The following is a 16,589-nucleotide window of genomic DNA, read 5'->3' as shown; positions in this document are numbered from 1 at the left end:
CACTATGGATTCAACAGAGTCACTAGATGTGCTCACAGTTGTGTTGATGCAGTACACTCTTTTCACCAGCTCTAAATCTTCGCATGCTTTATCACCTATCAGTGAGTCTAGTCCTTCAGCTACCACAGAGAAGAGTAAGTGGTGCACTTTCCTTTTCACTGTTACTTTCAGCTTGCATGTGCCTAAACAGTCAATTCTCTGTCCATTATAGTCCTTAAGCTCAAGCATTTTTCTTTGAATTTTTGGCTTTTCTTTCATTGCTTTGATGTCAGACATGCTGATTAGATTTGCTTTTGCACCAGTGTCTAGTTTCAGAGTGACTATAGTCCCATTTATTTGCAGTGGTGCTATCCATTTATCTTGCTTGACATCATTTATCTGCTTCTGTGGCTCTACTTCACAGCCCACCATGCCAACACAATATGGGTCACTGTCTTCCCCCACTATATTTACAGATTTTCCCATCCTTTTCTCTTTCCCTTTAGAGAAGCACTGTTTGGCAAAGTGGTTATTTCCTTTACAATGAGAGCATTGCTTACCAAAAGCTGGACACTCTCTTGGCTTGTGCTGCGAGCCACAGCGTTTGCAGTTGAACGTCTCACCGTCTGTCCGTTGCGTTTGTGCGCGTTGTTTTCCTTTGTAGAAGACCGCGCCAACTGTCACATCATCACTCACTTTCATGGAGCCCGCTGCCATCTCGCCGAACGTCCTCACGTGAATCCGGGACAGCTCACTCGCATGACAGATCTTGATTGCCCCCTCTAATGTCAACTCAGCTTCCCTCAGCAGCCTTTCCCTGACCTTTTTATCCTCCACACCAACTACGATCTGGTCCCTGATCATGGAGTCCTTTAGTGTAGCAAAGTTACATGACTGTGCTCTTAGCTTTAGGTCAGTCAGAAAACTATCGAAAGGCTCGCCCTGCTGCTGGATTCTAGAACGGAACACATATCTCTCGTACGTCTCGTTCTTTTTGGGAGAGCAATGGGCATCAAATTTCTCGAGCACTTTATCCAGCATCTCGTTATCATCTCTTTCCTCAAACACGAACGTGTTATACACTTCTATGGCTTGTGGGCCTGCTATTGTTAGTAAGAGTGCTACTTTCCTGGTGTCCGGCTTCGTTTCCAATCCCAACGCTGTAATGTAGAGTAGAAACTGTTGTTTAAAAGTGCGCCAATTGCTGTCGACATTCCCCGTCAGCTGCAGACTCGTCGGTGGCTTTACTGAATCCATGTCGCATTTCACAGTTGTATCTTGCACTGTTTTACTCCTGGTACCATGTGTTGTTCGTGTCGTTCAATGAGAAACAGGATCTTTTTATAACTTTTATTAACGTGCTCCGTGTACATCCAATTCCATCTACCGAGTATCTACCAGTTGCTGTGCCCTCACTACCACTACATCATCTCCGGTCCTGTCCTATCACAAGGACCTCTACTGACACCTAGTGGTAGGAGTATCCAATCGTCACAGTTTTAATATGTTTTCAGGCGAGAAAGTAACCACATATATTCCCAAAATGTGTCCAGTTTACCAAAATAACACGTTTATATATCTGATCTGACGATTTTTTGCGCCTTCTGTTCGCTAGCTGCGTTCGTAAATTCGCCCTGGAAATATGATCAGCACTCATGGAATGCCTCTTGTCCAATCAAATTACCTGGTCCCTTTATGACGTTGCACCCAGTGTGCGCTCCGGCGCTCTCAGAGCGATTTTAACTTCTCCCTTCATCCAGGACACCTTGTGCATAGTCTACCCACAAATAGAGTGCTTATATAATAAAGTTCCATGAACAAGAGTGCTCCAGGCACAGGCATATGGATGCTTAGGGTCATGGTCCTGTTGCTCACGGCCATACTAGCCTGAATACGACCTGTCGTAGAGCGGGATAGCAGCGGGAGCGTTTTGAAAATGATTGTGTGCATGAGAGTTTGGTGTTTGAATATTTGCGTAGTTTGTGTGAGTGAAAGGAGAGTCAGTGTGTAAGAGTTTATTCCCCCAGCAGCTTGCTGTTAGGGGGGATATTTTTGTTTTTTCGTTTTGTTTGTACACGGACGGCTCAAACATGGTAAAAGAACTCGGAACGACAGACGACACGACTAAGAAAACGGACACCGGCATGGCGAAAGAAGGAGAGAGAGAGAGAGGAGATGGAGAGACAGAGAGGGAGAGATGGAGAGAGAGAGGAGAGAGAGAGAATAGCGAGGAAGAAGCAGGCGGCGGAAGCGAGGGCGAATGCGGAGAGAGAGGAGAGAGAGGGAGAGAGGAGAGAGGAGAGAGAGGAGCCGGCCTACAGCAAGGAGTTGACGGTGGCGGTGGAGCTGGTCGGCGAGGAGAAGGTGACGATGATGGCGCTGCTCCGGGCGACGAAGGAGGTGTGCGGGCTCGTCGTGGGCTGTCGCTACATCAGATTAAACAAATACGAAGTCACGATGAGCCATCCAAAGGGGAAAGAGAGGCTGCTCGACGGCTTCAAGATCAAGGAGACGAGGGTCATGGCGAGGGAGCTGTGCGGGGACGAGATGGTGGTTTCCTTCATCGGGCTGCCGGTCTACACCAAAGACGGGGACATTTTACGGAAACTATCGGACTGGGGGGTGCAAGCGGTCTCCCCGATAAAGAGGAGGATGTGGCCGGGGACCAGCATTTGCGAAGGTACACGTTTTGTTAAGGTGAAATTCAATGATGTTGTTAAGTCACTGCCGTACTCGACCAAGTTCGAGACGGACAATGGGTCTGATTTCTTTCGGGTGATTCATGACAGACAGGTGAAGGTGTGTAGGATGTGTCTGCAGCCAGGGCACATCCTACGGGAATGTCCCGAGTTCAGGTGCAGAAGGTGTGGGCTCAGCGGGCATTATGCGAGGGAATGCGCGACTTTTGAAAACAAGTGCAGGGGGTGTGGGGACCTGGAATCCCAATGTAAGTGTAGGGAGGAAGAGGAAGTAGTGACGAGTCCATCCACTGTTTTTAGACAGAGGAAGGAAGAAGGGAAGGGGGGAAAGGGGGAAGAGGAAGAGAAGGGAGAGGGAGAGAAGGGAGAGGGAGAAGAGGAAGAGAAGAGCGAGGGAGAGGAGGAAGAGGGGATGGAGGAGGGAGTATCGTTGACAGCTCAGACTGTGTCAGAAACTCAGAGTACGAGGTGGTCGGGACTGACAGGAGAGAGTGGGGGGGGGGGGCATGGGGTCGAGCCTCGACAGCTTTATGGGGGTAACCCAGGCATCGGAGTTGCAAGGGAGCGCACAGACGACCGGGGGGAGAGGTTCCCAACAAGAGCCTTTGCCCCCGAGAGTCGTGCGCCCGACAGAAGCACAAGAGGCAGGCAACAAATCAAAGGAGGGAACCCCCATGAACAACGAGTCGGAATGGCGAGGGGCCGTATCCGTAAGCCCCCCCCCGAAAACATCTGAAAAGATGTTAACAAGTGTCAGTGACGATGGGTGCGGGGAGCAAGACGAGTCTGAGCTGTTGATGATAGTGGGAGGGAGGAAGAGGGCGCTGTTAGAGGGGAAACTAAAGCGAAAGTCAAAGCAGCAGAAAGCGGAGGGAAACAAGAAATAAAAGTAAAATGGTAGTAAACATGTTTATCCTCCTACACTTGTTTTCAATGGTCACGCTTTCCTCCATAAACATCAATGGGCTCAACAATATGGAGAAGCTGGAGGAGGTGCTGGTGACTTTCACATCTGATTTTCTGATACTGCAGGAGACAAAGTGGACAGACACCAAAATGACAGAAATCAAGGGGAAATGGAGGGGTATGCTGTTTGCAAATAATGGGACAAACAAATCATGTGGGGTAGCAATATTAATTAAAGAGAATAGGGTAGAGAATGTAAGAGAGGTTTTGAATGACGGGAAGGGTAGAGTAATAGGGATAGAATTTAATATAAATAATGTTATGTTTAGATTAATCAATGTGTATGCACCAAATAGAGAGGTTGAAAAGAGGGATTTTTTTGTAGAACTGGGTTTGCACTGCACAGGGAATTGTATTTTGGTGGGTGACTTTAATATATTTTGCACTAAGATGGATGTTTATAGAGTAGATAGTTTTAAGACAGATTCAGCTAGGAGGGGGTTATTAGAAATGATAGAGCAGAGAAATGTAATAGATGTGTGGAGAGTTAGGAACACAAGTAAGAGAGAGTTTTCGAGAAGACAGGTAGTTAGTGGGGTTTTGAAGCAGAGTAGAATTGATTTATGTTTAGTGTCACAGGGGATAGAAAAGGAAATAGGGGATATACAACACAAATTCACGGGGTACAGCGATCTTGGGTTTTGGAGACAGTGCAGGAGTATTATGAGAATTTATTCAAAAAAGGTAGTGTAGACAATGACAGTGTAGGAGAAGTTTTGGGGACAGTTGAGCATAGGTTAGCGGATAGTGACAGGGAAGGGTGTGATAGGGATTTATCAGAGGGGGAGGTCACCTTAGCCATTCAGAGCTCAAATAATGGCAAAAGCCCGGGCTCTGATGGCTTACCAGGTGAATTCTACAAGTGTTTTAGTGCAGTGCTTAGTAAGATTTTGTTGAGGGTTTATAAGGAAATGGAAAGGGTAGAGAAGGTTAGTGAGTCGATGGCAACAGGGTTAATTACTTTATTATACAAGAAGGGTAGTAAGTTACAGTTAGGGAATTACAGAGGGATTAGTTTATTGAATACAGATTACAAAGTGTTAGCGAAGATTTTAGCCAATAGGATTAAGTCAGTAGTAGGGTCCATAGTGTCATCGACTCAGGCGTATAGCATACCAGGGAGAGATATAGCGGATACAATAGGGTCAGTCAGGGATACAGTGAAACACATGAAGGAAGAGGGAGGGATAGTGTTGAGTGTAGATTTCAATAAAGCTTTTGATAGAGTAGAGCATGAGTTTATGTTTAGGACGTTAGAGAAGTTTGGTTTTGGGGAGAGGATAGTTCAGTGGATTAGGTTACTGTATAGTTGTGCAAAGAGTAGGGTAAAGTGTAGTGGAGTTTTGACAGATAGTTTTAGTTTAGAAAGATCAGTTAGGCAGGGTTGTCCGTTGTCCAGTCTGCTGTATAGCATTACAGCAGAGCCACTGGCGACGATGTTAAAATCAGACAGACACATTCAGGGTATACATATTCCAGGGGGTGGGAGGAGTTTAATACATCAGTATGCAGACGACACAAACATAACAGTTAGGGACGTAGATAGTGTGAAGAGAGTAGTCAAGTTATTAGAAGTATATGGGAAAGCATCAGGGGCCAAAATGAATGTAGAGAAGTCAGAAATACTGTGTGTAGGTAGTGTAGACATGAGTGAATGCGATTTACCTTTGAAAGTGGCAAAAGGAATGATAAAAGTGCTAGGAGTGAATGTGGGTGTGAATGAAAAAGAAGCAAGGGATGTAACATGGACAGGGATTTTGAACAGGGTGAAACAAACACTGAATTCATGGAGAAGGAGAAAACTGAAACTAAGGGGGAAGGTGACGGTAATAAACTGCCTGATCCTATCAAAGGTGAACCATGTTTTAAGTGCACTAGATTTACCTTTGTGGGTCACGAAAGAATTGAATGGGGTGATAAATAGTTTTTTGTGGGATAGCAAGCAGGCACTAATTAGGCACAGGGTGTTAATAAATAGATATTTTGATATTGATAGATATAGAGGTGAAGAAAAGGGCACTTAGGGTCAAAATTGTGAAAAAGTTTTTGTATGGTAGGGATGAATATTGTTGGATGGGTTTCTTTGAGGATTATTTGCACAGGTATGGGGGGTGTGGAGTGAATGGTCTTTTAATGGTTTTTAATAAACCACGGTATGAGGGAATGTCACTGTTTTATAGAGAGGTGTTTGAGGCATGGGGGAAATATTTAGAGCAGGTAAGGTACAAGTGTGTAGGGAAAGATGAGGTTTTAAATCAGCCCATCTTTTTTAACCCGAAGATAAAGTATAATAGCAAGATGATAGTTAGTAAGCACTTTGAACAGGCAGGGTTTAGACAGGTAAAACATTTAGTGTCAGAGAACAATTTCAAAACAGAGCAAGAGATAGTGCAGGGAATAAGGGCAGTGAATAGGGATATAAGAATAGGTGGGATTGCAGGAGTGTATAATAGAATTAGGGACAGTATAAGTAGGGAATGGAAAACTTTAATGTTAGGACAGGGAGAGGCAGGTGAGGAAAAAAGCATGGTAGAATTGAGGGTAGAAAGGAAAGGTTTAGAGGTCAAGTTTGAGGATGTGAAAACAAAAGGGATATACATGGATTTACTGGGTGATGGGTTGGTGAGGCCAGCGTCAGAGAAGGTGTCGGAAAGGGTTTTTGAAGGTTTTGATGTGGGAAAGGTATGGGCAAATTTGGGTGTGAAATATAATAGCGTAGAATGTGAGCACAATGATTTTAAGATCAAGCACAATAGGGTTTACACAAATGTCGTATTGCACCAAATGGATAGGAATGTAGGTAGGGTATGTGATGTATGTAAAGGGAGGGATGAACATTTTGACCACTTTTTTGTTGAATGTCCAAGTTTGTCTGTCTTATTTGTGAAAGTAAAGGGGTTGTTAAGTGTACACTGTGGGGTTACCGTCATGAATGAGATTGAATGGAAGGAATTGTTATTGTTTGGGGTGGTGGGAAAAAAGAAAGAAGTGAACGTAGATTTGGTTAATTCTTTGTTGAGTCACGTAAGGTATGCAATTGTATGTAGGAGGAATGTAGCACATTATGAGGGGAAAGTTACCAGGGTGTGGGATTTGTTTGTGTCACTATTTAAAAAGGATGTTAGGTTAGTGCACACACTGGGGAAAGCAGATTTTTGTAAACACTTTGTCAATAATAGCACTTTGGTGACTATTACGGGATCAGGGATGTTAGGTTTTAATATAGAGGATTAGTATCTGTGTTTGGTTTTGAGTCAGTGTTTATGTTTGTTTTATGATTTTTCTGAGTTGACCAAGGGCTGCCAGGCATAGATAAGACCTGGTATGCTACTTGGTCTCATGTTGGTTTTGTCTATTCTGGTTTAGGTTTAGGGTTTAGGGTTAGGGTTAGGGTTGTGTCTGTCCCACTTTTTGCGCTGTCTGTCATGAATCACCGTGTTTTTTATGTGTCGTATCTTTTGCTTTATCATTCTTTATTGTTTTATCATTTCTTTATTTGTTGCAGCATTCTTTATTGTTTCTTTGTTTGGATTATTTTGCGTATGGTTTATTTGTTATGTTGATTTTATGATTTTTATGATTTTACCAAGGGCTGCCAGGCATAGATAAGACCTGGTATGCTACTTGGTCTTTTTTGTTGTCGTCTTTTGTCTATTCTATGTCTGTCCCACATTTTGTGTTGTGCTGTCTGTCATGTCTCACTGTGTTATTTACGTATCGTATCTGTATGTGTTTTGTGAATAATGTAAATAACCAACTGAAAAAATTATCTGTGAAATGTATTTTTGATAATAAAAGAAAAATAAATAAATAAATACGCCCGATCTCGTCCGACCTCGGAAGCTAAGCAGGGTTGGGCCGTGTTAGTACCTGGATGGGAGACCGCCTGGGAATACACGGTGCTGTAAGCTTTTCGTTCCTCCGCGTTACCGAGGAGAGGCGCGTGCAGCAGCCGAGGAGAGTGTACTCTTTCCGGATAGACATTTATGCATGCTCTCGGGGTTCGAAACATAACTTCCCGGGGTGCCAGCGGGGTGGTTGATGGCTCAAAATGACCGTATGGTGAAGTTAGCAAAGTAGTATTGTGTTTTTACCACCTTCCTAGCCGGTGTTATTCACGGACAAATACGGTGCCCGGGGCACACTCTTTGCGGGTTAATAACGTCGCTTTACCGGGGCTTACGGTGAAAATTCAAATGTGTCCGGACAGGAGAGAGGGGCGGGATCGTAAATCACTTTGAATGGAGTCGATTGGAGACCCCCATCGATGTCGACACTGCTCGGCATACTGCTACTAGCTTACTAGCTTACTTTATTGATGTCTTAACAGTTGGTAAAATAACATGATTAAAATAAATATATATGAGCAATAACATATCGTGGGCAAGTGTAACGGAGTAGAAAGTACAGTTCAATTATAGCTAAAATAGAGCTAAACTGCGCCCTCTAGGGGTTTAATGTAAATACAGCTGTACAGTGCATAGCGCGGGACGCAACATGATCCTGCTCAGTTCATCTGAAAACATTGACTGGGTAGGTCACGTTTTCTACAGGGTCTGAGATCGAATATCGTTTGAGAGATTATCAATGTACCTATGTTTTATTTGAATGTTTGATAAGTAAGATAGCTGTTTTGAGTTTCCCCATTTATAGTATTTTAGTTTGGAACATATCACAAGTTTGTTAATGTGAGTTTTCTGTTGTTAACAATGATGGCGCTAACGTGAATGTCCGTGTGTAACATCATTTTAGAATCTAGCCTGATGACCCTGCAACCGTGTCCACAAATTGATGCACTGTATGTTTTCTACAGGTAATATTATTATTGTTGTGCTATTGTATGTCTGTTGTTCTGCCAAAGTTAGTAGACCGTATTGTAGGAGGTTGGGTTTTCCATCTCGCTAGTTTGCACCACGCTCGCAGCTAACCTAGCAGTCAGGTTGCAGCCATGTGTTGCACGTGGTGTGCATGCGTGTATTCCAGTTGAGCTGTTTTTCTATGCATTGTATTGTTATTGTTAATATATATATATAATTGATTGTTTGACTGTTCAAATACCACTATACGATCACACAAGTGAGGATTTATGTAGTCTACACATTTTGTATTTTTGTTTCATATTATTGTTATAATTTGTGTAGTATGAGTGACTACTGTATGCTCAGTTCATCTGAAAACACTGACTGGAATCTAGCCTGATGACCCTGCAACCGTGTCCACAAATTGATGCACTGTATGTTTTCTACAGAATAAATGAACGTGAGCCATCCAGCTGAGAGTGATTCATGCAAAGATACACCCCGTCACACAAGCACTACAACCAACTTGTCCGTCTGAAGCTACAAAACTGGGATCATTCGTGATTGGGCTACAAACAGTCAAATACTAGGCGAACATGTGTGTAAGACACAAATAAACTTGGATTTCATGCATTTCAAGTGGCATATTTGTAATCATGACGATGTAGTCATGTCTAAGAATGCATTTCATCATGTTAATTCCAAGTATAGTGAAAATACCACCGCTCATCCGTGATCAGACTTAGCTGGGGTGCTGCAGCTGAAGAGTATCAAATAGAGTGCAAAAAAGCAGCATCTGCACACTCAAATATGTGCAAAAAACAATGTTTATTGCAAGCTTTCGGTCCCCAGGCTATCGGACGATGTAAACAATAGCTGTATGACAAGTTTGTATGACGCAGTTTGACGAGGCTGAAAGCGCACAGGGTTGCCAGATGGGATTGACAATTTACAGCCTAAACTTTCTATAACCTCAAAATCAAGTAGCCCATTCGGCGGTGACCCGCCCCATCTGGCAACCCCGGACGCAACTCTGCAATTCTGGACGCGAAATGCATTTAGGGAAATAGGAGACGAGATAGTGTCCATCAAAACCGACTTCAAATTTCCCGGAAATAACTGCTCGCCTACTAAATTTCTCGCATACTCAAATCTCGCATACTGTACGTTCGGAACGTACTACATACTCAAAATCTACGTCATATCTAGTATGAGTAGTATGCTAGTATGCTATTCCGAACACAGCCATTTATTTAATCACAGGAGCCACATGCAGACAGGTTCAACACTGTCACCAGTAGATGGCGCTCTACAGCAACGAACTTTAATCGATGTCAGAGAGGGACATGAAATAACAAGCAGACACAGTTAACTGTATAATTCTCAGCATTTTATTGTGCAAAGTACCAGACTCCACTGTTACCAAGACAAACTAATTTCTAGAAAGAAAAACTGAAGCTTCGCCAGGTAACTCAAGCCCAACACTTATGGTGGTACCCTACTGGTGTGGGGTGGTACTACAGGTAGTCTAACACAGGATATCAGTTTTCAAAGCAAAAAGAAAGAAATATTCAAGTATTAAAAAGTAATTCAGTGAAATTAAATGACTAATAATGAAGAAAAAGAGTACAAAAAGATAGAACTGTTATAATATTATAATGTATGAACATTGTAAAATAGAGAGGAGGGGGGAGGAAGGAGGGGGGAGGAAGGAGGGAGAGGAAGGGAGGGTAGGAGGAGAGGACGGGAGACATTGAGAGAAAATAATCTAGAAAAGGCTCATGTCATGACACAACCTTCTCCCTGATCCGATCAACAAGTACATATCCATACAGTATATGATGGTGCAGCCAGCAGACCCCCCCCCCCTTCTTCTTTAGGGCTCCTGCCTCCTTTAAACTCCTCCCACACTGGGAGCAGTCGTGTTAACTAGTGTGTGTGTTCTCTGGTGTTTCTTTAGGGATCCTGCCTCACTGAAACCCTGCCCACACTGGGAGCAGCAGAACGGCTTCTCTCCTGTGTGTATTCTCTGGTGTTTCTTTAAGTGTCCTGCCTGACTGAAACTCTGCCCACACTGGGAGCAGTGGAATAGTTTCTCTCCTGTGTGTATTCTCTGGTGTGTCTTTAGGGATCCTGCCACACTGAAACCCTTCCCACACTGGGAGCAGCAGAACGGCTTCTCTCCTGTGTGTATTCTCTGATGGCTCTTTAGGGATCCTGCCTCACTGAAACTCTTCCCACACTGGGCGCAGCAGAATGGCTTCTCTCCTGTGTGTATTCTCTGGTGTCTCTTTAGTTCATCTGCCCGACTGAAACTCTTCCCACACTGGGAGCAGCAGAATGGCTTCTCTCCTGTGTGTATTCTCTGGTGTTTCTTAAGGGATCCTGCATGACTGAAACTCTTCCCACACTGGGAGCAGCAGAATGGCTTCTCTCCTGTGTGTGTTCTCTGGTGACTCTTTAGGTTTCCTGCCTTACTGAAACTCTGCCCACACTGGGAGCAGTAGAATGGCTTCTCTCCTGTGTGTATTCTCTGGTGACTCTTTAGGTTTCCTGCCTTACGGAAACTCTGCCCACACTGGGAGCAGTAATATGGCTTCTCTCCTGTGTGTATTCTCTGGTGTGTCTTTAGGTCTCCTGCCTGACTGAAACCCTTCCCACACTGGGAGCAGCAGAATGGCTTCTCTCCTGTGTGTATTCTCTGGTGTCTCTTTAGGTTTCCTGCATGACTGAAACCCTTCCCACACTGGGAGCAGCAGAACGGCTTCTCTCCTGTGTGTATTCTCTGATGGCTCTTTAAGTGTCCTGCCTGACTGAAACCCTTCCCACACTGGGAGCAGCAGAATGGCTTCTTTCCTGTGTGTATTCTCTGGTGACTCTTTAGGTTTCCTGCCTTACTGAAACTCTGCCCACACTGGGAGCAGCAGAATGGCTTCTCTCCTGTGTGTATTCTCTGGTGTATCTTTAGTTTGCTCATATAACCAAATCTCTTTCCACACTGAAGACAAGAGTGAGTCTTCTGTCCTCCTTGAGTCTGTGGTTGTGATTTAAGGTGAGTTGGACAAATGAAACTCTCACTGCAATCTAAACAGTGGTGATTCTTCTGTCTTGAGCTCCTCCTCCTCCGTCTGTGTTGTTTATGGCTTCCTGATGCGGAGGAGCTGGGCTCCATGTCTGAGTCTGGGTTGGAGCTCTCTGCTGTAAGAATAGGAACATATACAGGATTAGAAACAACATGAGAACAAGTGCTGCTTCCATAGACTCAGCAGTGCCAGAAGTAACACCACATCTCTGGAGTCTGCACACGCTGTGGGAACATGAAGTGTTCAGAGTGTTAGGATACCTGTAATGGAAAACTGTAATATTCCATCCTTGATAGAACTGTGTCATTTAAATTAGGGATGCACCCAATTGAAATTTCTTGGCCGAAGCTGAATTTAAGGAAACATTTGTCCGAATACCGAATGCGTACCGGCAGTTTTTCATTTCACTATTGATCACTTTTATTGAACACTCCAGCAGACATTAGGCTATACCAACAAAGCACAATAACTGGAAATAAATAAATAAATAAGAACAGCATTGCACTGTTTGATCGCGTCATCAAAAACGTCTACTCAGGGTTTTTCCTGCCACAAAATGAGGTTATGACAGAGAAGGTTTGTTAGTCCTTGTTAATGACAGTAGTACCATGTCATTCCCCCCCCCCCCCCCCCCCCCACTGCTTTTTGGTCAGGCTGCATTTGCAAATAAGAATTTGTTCTTACATGTTTGCCTGGTTAAATAAAGGTTAAATCTTTTAATAAAAAAATTATAATAATCCAAAACCTATTGTTGACTGTCTGATTAATACAACTTTTCAGCAATTGAAACCCCTGACAGACTTCAAAACTGATCCTTTTGCAAATAATACATTAAAAGGAGCACTGACTAACGCTAGTATAGGCTCAACTTGTCATTCTGGATAATGGAACAGCAAGCCAACTAATGTGACTTTCAGGATTTTTGATATGAAATAACGTTTCGACCTAAAATACTATTCTGACAGTTGACAAAGTGACGAGTGTGCAAGCCCAGGGCTCCACATGTTGCTGGCTGGTTCCTTGTTTTGTCTTCGCTAGCAAACACCAAAGCTAAGCTTATTTGCAGCACAGCGCCACCAGGGTTAAGGTTAAATAGCGCCCCTGCCACCACATGGGCGCAGTGCCGCAATTGCAGTTAGAAATTACAGAAATCCACCGAGTGCAACGCTTGTCGAAAATACGACCGTCAGAGTTTTGACGAGAGCTGGAGGCGGCAAGAAATATGACGGAGGCGGCCGCCTCATAATTCTCTATGCAGGAAAAACCCTGAAACCCTGCTACTATTCACCTGTTGATAGGATGTGTTTTTCCATTGTGCATAGGTAAATTCTAAATACTGTATCATTGGTAATTATAATCAAGTTGTAATATCTAAACTGTTGAGATTGAGCAAACCTCTCTCTGTCTCTGTCATGCACAAACTGACCATGCTTTTCTCTGTAACTGGACCGGAGCCAGATTTAGACCACGGCTAGTGGGGCCAGTATACCTTGCAGCAGGGAAACCTGACTAAGGGGCCAGGGGAGAGACTGGGTCAATAGGTCAGTATATTTAGGACCGGCCAGTCAGCTGACCAGAGTCAGGTAACTGAATTGCCATGACGACCAACCCGTTATGGGATGGAGACGAGCCGAACGTACATCTAACTTTAGTGTAAACAACATGTTTGACAGGAGAATAATGATTTGCAAGGTACAGCTGATTCCTGTGTCAGCAGGAATCTAGATTATAAGGAGGCACTGTGAATGTCATTCTGTGTGCGTTCTCTGTCTGTGCCTGCGACTGAACACACCCGGCGCCGTGAATAAACTTGTATCTTAATTGTCTACTTTGAGCAAGCTTTAATTAATTACTTTGGGGAATCAACAAATCTCGGCCTCCGCCCATCATCAGAGAATCATCTATTATCACCTGTATAACCAGGGGTGCACATAACTTTTTGGGGCCAGTGCTCAGAGGAGCACCTAGTGATGCTGCTTGGTGCTCCCCGAGCTCGCGAGTCACGACCCGTCCCACAGGATGGATAAAAAAGGGATACATGGATAACTTATATTAGCAAAACGACATGTAGTCATAAATAAAGATGAACAAACAAATGATTGTGTGCAAAACAAAAGAAACAAATGCAAATTCAAATGACTGCTCTTTAAGCATGAAAGTCTGTCAGACTCCTTTAAATACAATGAAATCAACTGACATCACTTTAAGCACTAACTGAATGTCTGTTCTTTAAACACACTGAAATAAACAGACATCTCTTAAAGCACTGCTCTGTTCTGTAAACACTGAAATCAACTTTTCAACAAAAAGTTACAGCCTAAGCATTTATTTATGCTACAAGCTTAATCATCATCATCACTGCTCTCTTGACTGCTGTTATCACTGTCCTCAATTTCAACCATGGTAGAGGATGTTATAGGCTATCACTTGAAATAGCTCATTATTTTGATTGTGCAACAAAGTCTTTTTTTTTCTTTTTTCTAATAGAATTCCCAACCATATTCCCTGGGTCAGGGGTCGAGGTGCGATAATGAAGCTGTAAAACAAACGTCTGAACGTTTGAAAGCTTCAGAGAAAAGAAACGTGAAGTCCCTTGGTGTTGTTTTTCCTTTTAGCGACGAGTCGTTCGGGACTGAATTTTCACGTGGCGGCGTGATAACCGTGCGATACGCGATACGCGGAATGAAAGTACGAGTTACGATACTTTCCGAATGTTTTCGTGAGGGGAGTCGCCGTGGTCGTCGTCGGTCGACTGTTGTGATGGATTACTCGTCGGGCCTTCGGCTGAGGTGACGGCAAATAGTTACTTAGTGGGGCTGGCTTCTTGGACATTTTGACGGCTCGTCGGGTGCCTCAGTGATGCAGCAGTCAGCAGTTGGATTTTGAGGAAGTAAATTCCTCTCCCAGCGGTTCCAGCTGTTGGTGCGCAAGAGCGCCTTCGTGCGGCTGATCTGCCGCGCAGCATGCATTTTGGCGACGCATGCGCACTGGCGCACCAGTTGTGTGCACCCCTGTGTATAACCCTGCTACTATTCACCTGTATAACCCTGCTACTATTCACCTGTATAACCCTAACTCTTTGACTTCAATAAATGGAATGATCATTTAAAAACTGCATTTTCTATTTACTCAGGTTATCTTTGTGTAATAGTAAAATTGGTTTGATGATCTGAAACATTTAAGTGTGACAAACATGCAAAAACACACGGAATTGGGAAGGGGGCAAATACTTTTTCACAGCACTGTATATGCGACCTGCCTGCTGAGACCGCAGTAGACATGACACATATCAGATTCATATCTGATAGAGGCCGGCATGAGATTGAGGCCTGAATGGGATCTGAGAATATCAGAGTCAATGTGCTTGTTTACTGCTTACACCTGCATGTTACATAACCCATCTGTGCCACATGAGAAAAAACGTGAGAAAAAAATCTGAATTGTCATTTGGACCTGCGGTGTAAATGCAGCCTAAATATCTGCCAGCGCCCTTTGATCTACTCATTAACCTGGCCTGGCCTTCGCCAAATACATAGCATGAACTCACCATCTTCATCATCCTCACCAACTTCATCATCTTCACCATCCTTGTCCTCTTCATCCTCCTCTTCCATCACCACATCTTCCTCCTCTACTTCCTCTTCTTTCACCATCACATCTTTCTTCTCTTCTTCCTCTCCTCCTTCTTCCTGTTCTTCTTTCACCATCACATCTTTCTTCTCTTCTTCCTCTCCCCTTTCTTCCTGTTCTTCTTTCACCATCACATCTTTCTTCTCTTCGTCCTCTCCTCCTTCTTCCTGTTCTTCTTTCACCATCACATCTTTCTTCTCTTCTCCTCCTTCCTCCTCCTCCTCCTCTTTAATTGCCACATTGAGTTTGAGTGTTTTCCTGCAGTCTTCCAGCTTCACTGCCACCATCCATCGGCCGTGTGTGCTTTCCAGGGCTGCAGAACCACAGCCAGAACCAGGGGACTGTGTGGACCTGGGGTCAGACATGGTAGCTGGGCTGTGAGGTGGATCTGTGCAGTGGAAACAAAGGAAGCATAAACAGTGAAGAGTATATTTCTCAAACAATACCAACAACAACAACCCCTAACCAGACACTTAACTCTCTACTCCCTCCACCTGTCATTCTAACCAGACACTTAACCCTTCTAACCAGACACAACCCTTCTAACCAGACACTTAACCCTTCTAACCAGACACTTAACCCTTCTAACCAGACACTTAACCCTTCTAACCAGACACCTAACCCTAACCAGACACTTAACACTTCTAACCAGACACTTAACCCTTCTAACCAGACACCTAACCCTTCTAACCAGACACTTAACCCTTCTAACCAGACACTTAACCCTTCTAACCAGACACCTAACCCTTCTAACCAGACACCTAACCCTTCTAACCAGACACTTAACCCTTCTTAGGGGGTGTTCACCTTCAGCACCTTCAGCGCCTTTTTACATACAACCCTATGGGAAAAAGGGAAAAAACTGCCGCTTTTTTAAAAAGCGTGAGAAAAGCGCAGCTGCCGCCGCCTTTTTCAGTTGAACTGAACTTGACTTCAAAAAGCACAGCCTTCACCGTCTTTTTACATACAACCCTATGGGAAAAGGAAAAAACGTCCGCCTTTTAAAAAGCGTGAGAAAAGCGCAGCTGCCGCCGCCTTTTTCAGTTGAATTTATTTAACTTTTCAGAAAGGCGCTGTGTGTCGTCAAGCGCCTTTCTGACAGCTGACCAATCAGGACGAGGAGAGTAGGTACGCGTGTACCTTCCCTAGTAACCAACTTCCTAGCAACCGGTGCTCCAAGGCGTCAGACCCATCAAGATGGAGAAAAACAATGTATCAGTTGAGCAACTCGTGATTGCTGTTTCACATTACACCGAGTTGTATGACATGAGTCACAAGAGATACAGCAACATTCACATCAAAGACTCAATCTGGGAACAGATCGGTAGATCTTTGGGTTTTTCTGGTAAGTAATGACAATGGACTCATTCACTGACAGCTAGGTAGTTAACTGCTAAATTAACGCTAGATAGGAAAGGTATGCAGCAGCAAAT

The 16,589-nt window shown here is 43.9% G+C and overlaps 1 protein-coding gene across 1 annotated transcript; it reads right to left on the bottom strand.

Moving 5' to 3' along the window:
* Window positions 1-3,684: 3,684 nt before the first annotated feature.
* Window positions 3,685-15,541, bottom strand: LOC308171326 (uncharacterized protein; the record flags this gene model as incomplete). The annotated part of the gene is made up of 3 exons (XM_080546159.1): window positions 15,074-15,541; window positions 11,522-11,641; window positions 3,685-3,704 (listed from the first exon to the last, which is right to left on the bottom strand). The coding sequence occupies exons 1-3, from the start codon at window positions 15,519-15,521 to the stop codon at window positions 3,685-3,687; spliced, it is 588 nt and encodes a 195-aa protein (XP_080402285.1). The 5' UTR covers window positions 15,522-15,541.
* Between the last annotated feature and the right edge of the window lie 1,048 nt (window positions 15,542-16,589).

Source organism: Nansenia antarctica, assembly GCF_963989245.1.
Source record: "Nansenia antarctica genome assembly, chromosome: 15".
Classification (NCBI taxonomy): domain Eukaryota; kingdom Metazoa; phylum Chordata; class Actinopteri; order Argentiniformes; family Microstomatidae; genus Nansenia; species Nansenia antarctica.
Note: the sequence above shows the minus strand (reverse complement) of the source record. Positions and strands in the feature narration are given on the sequence as shown.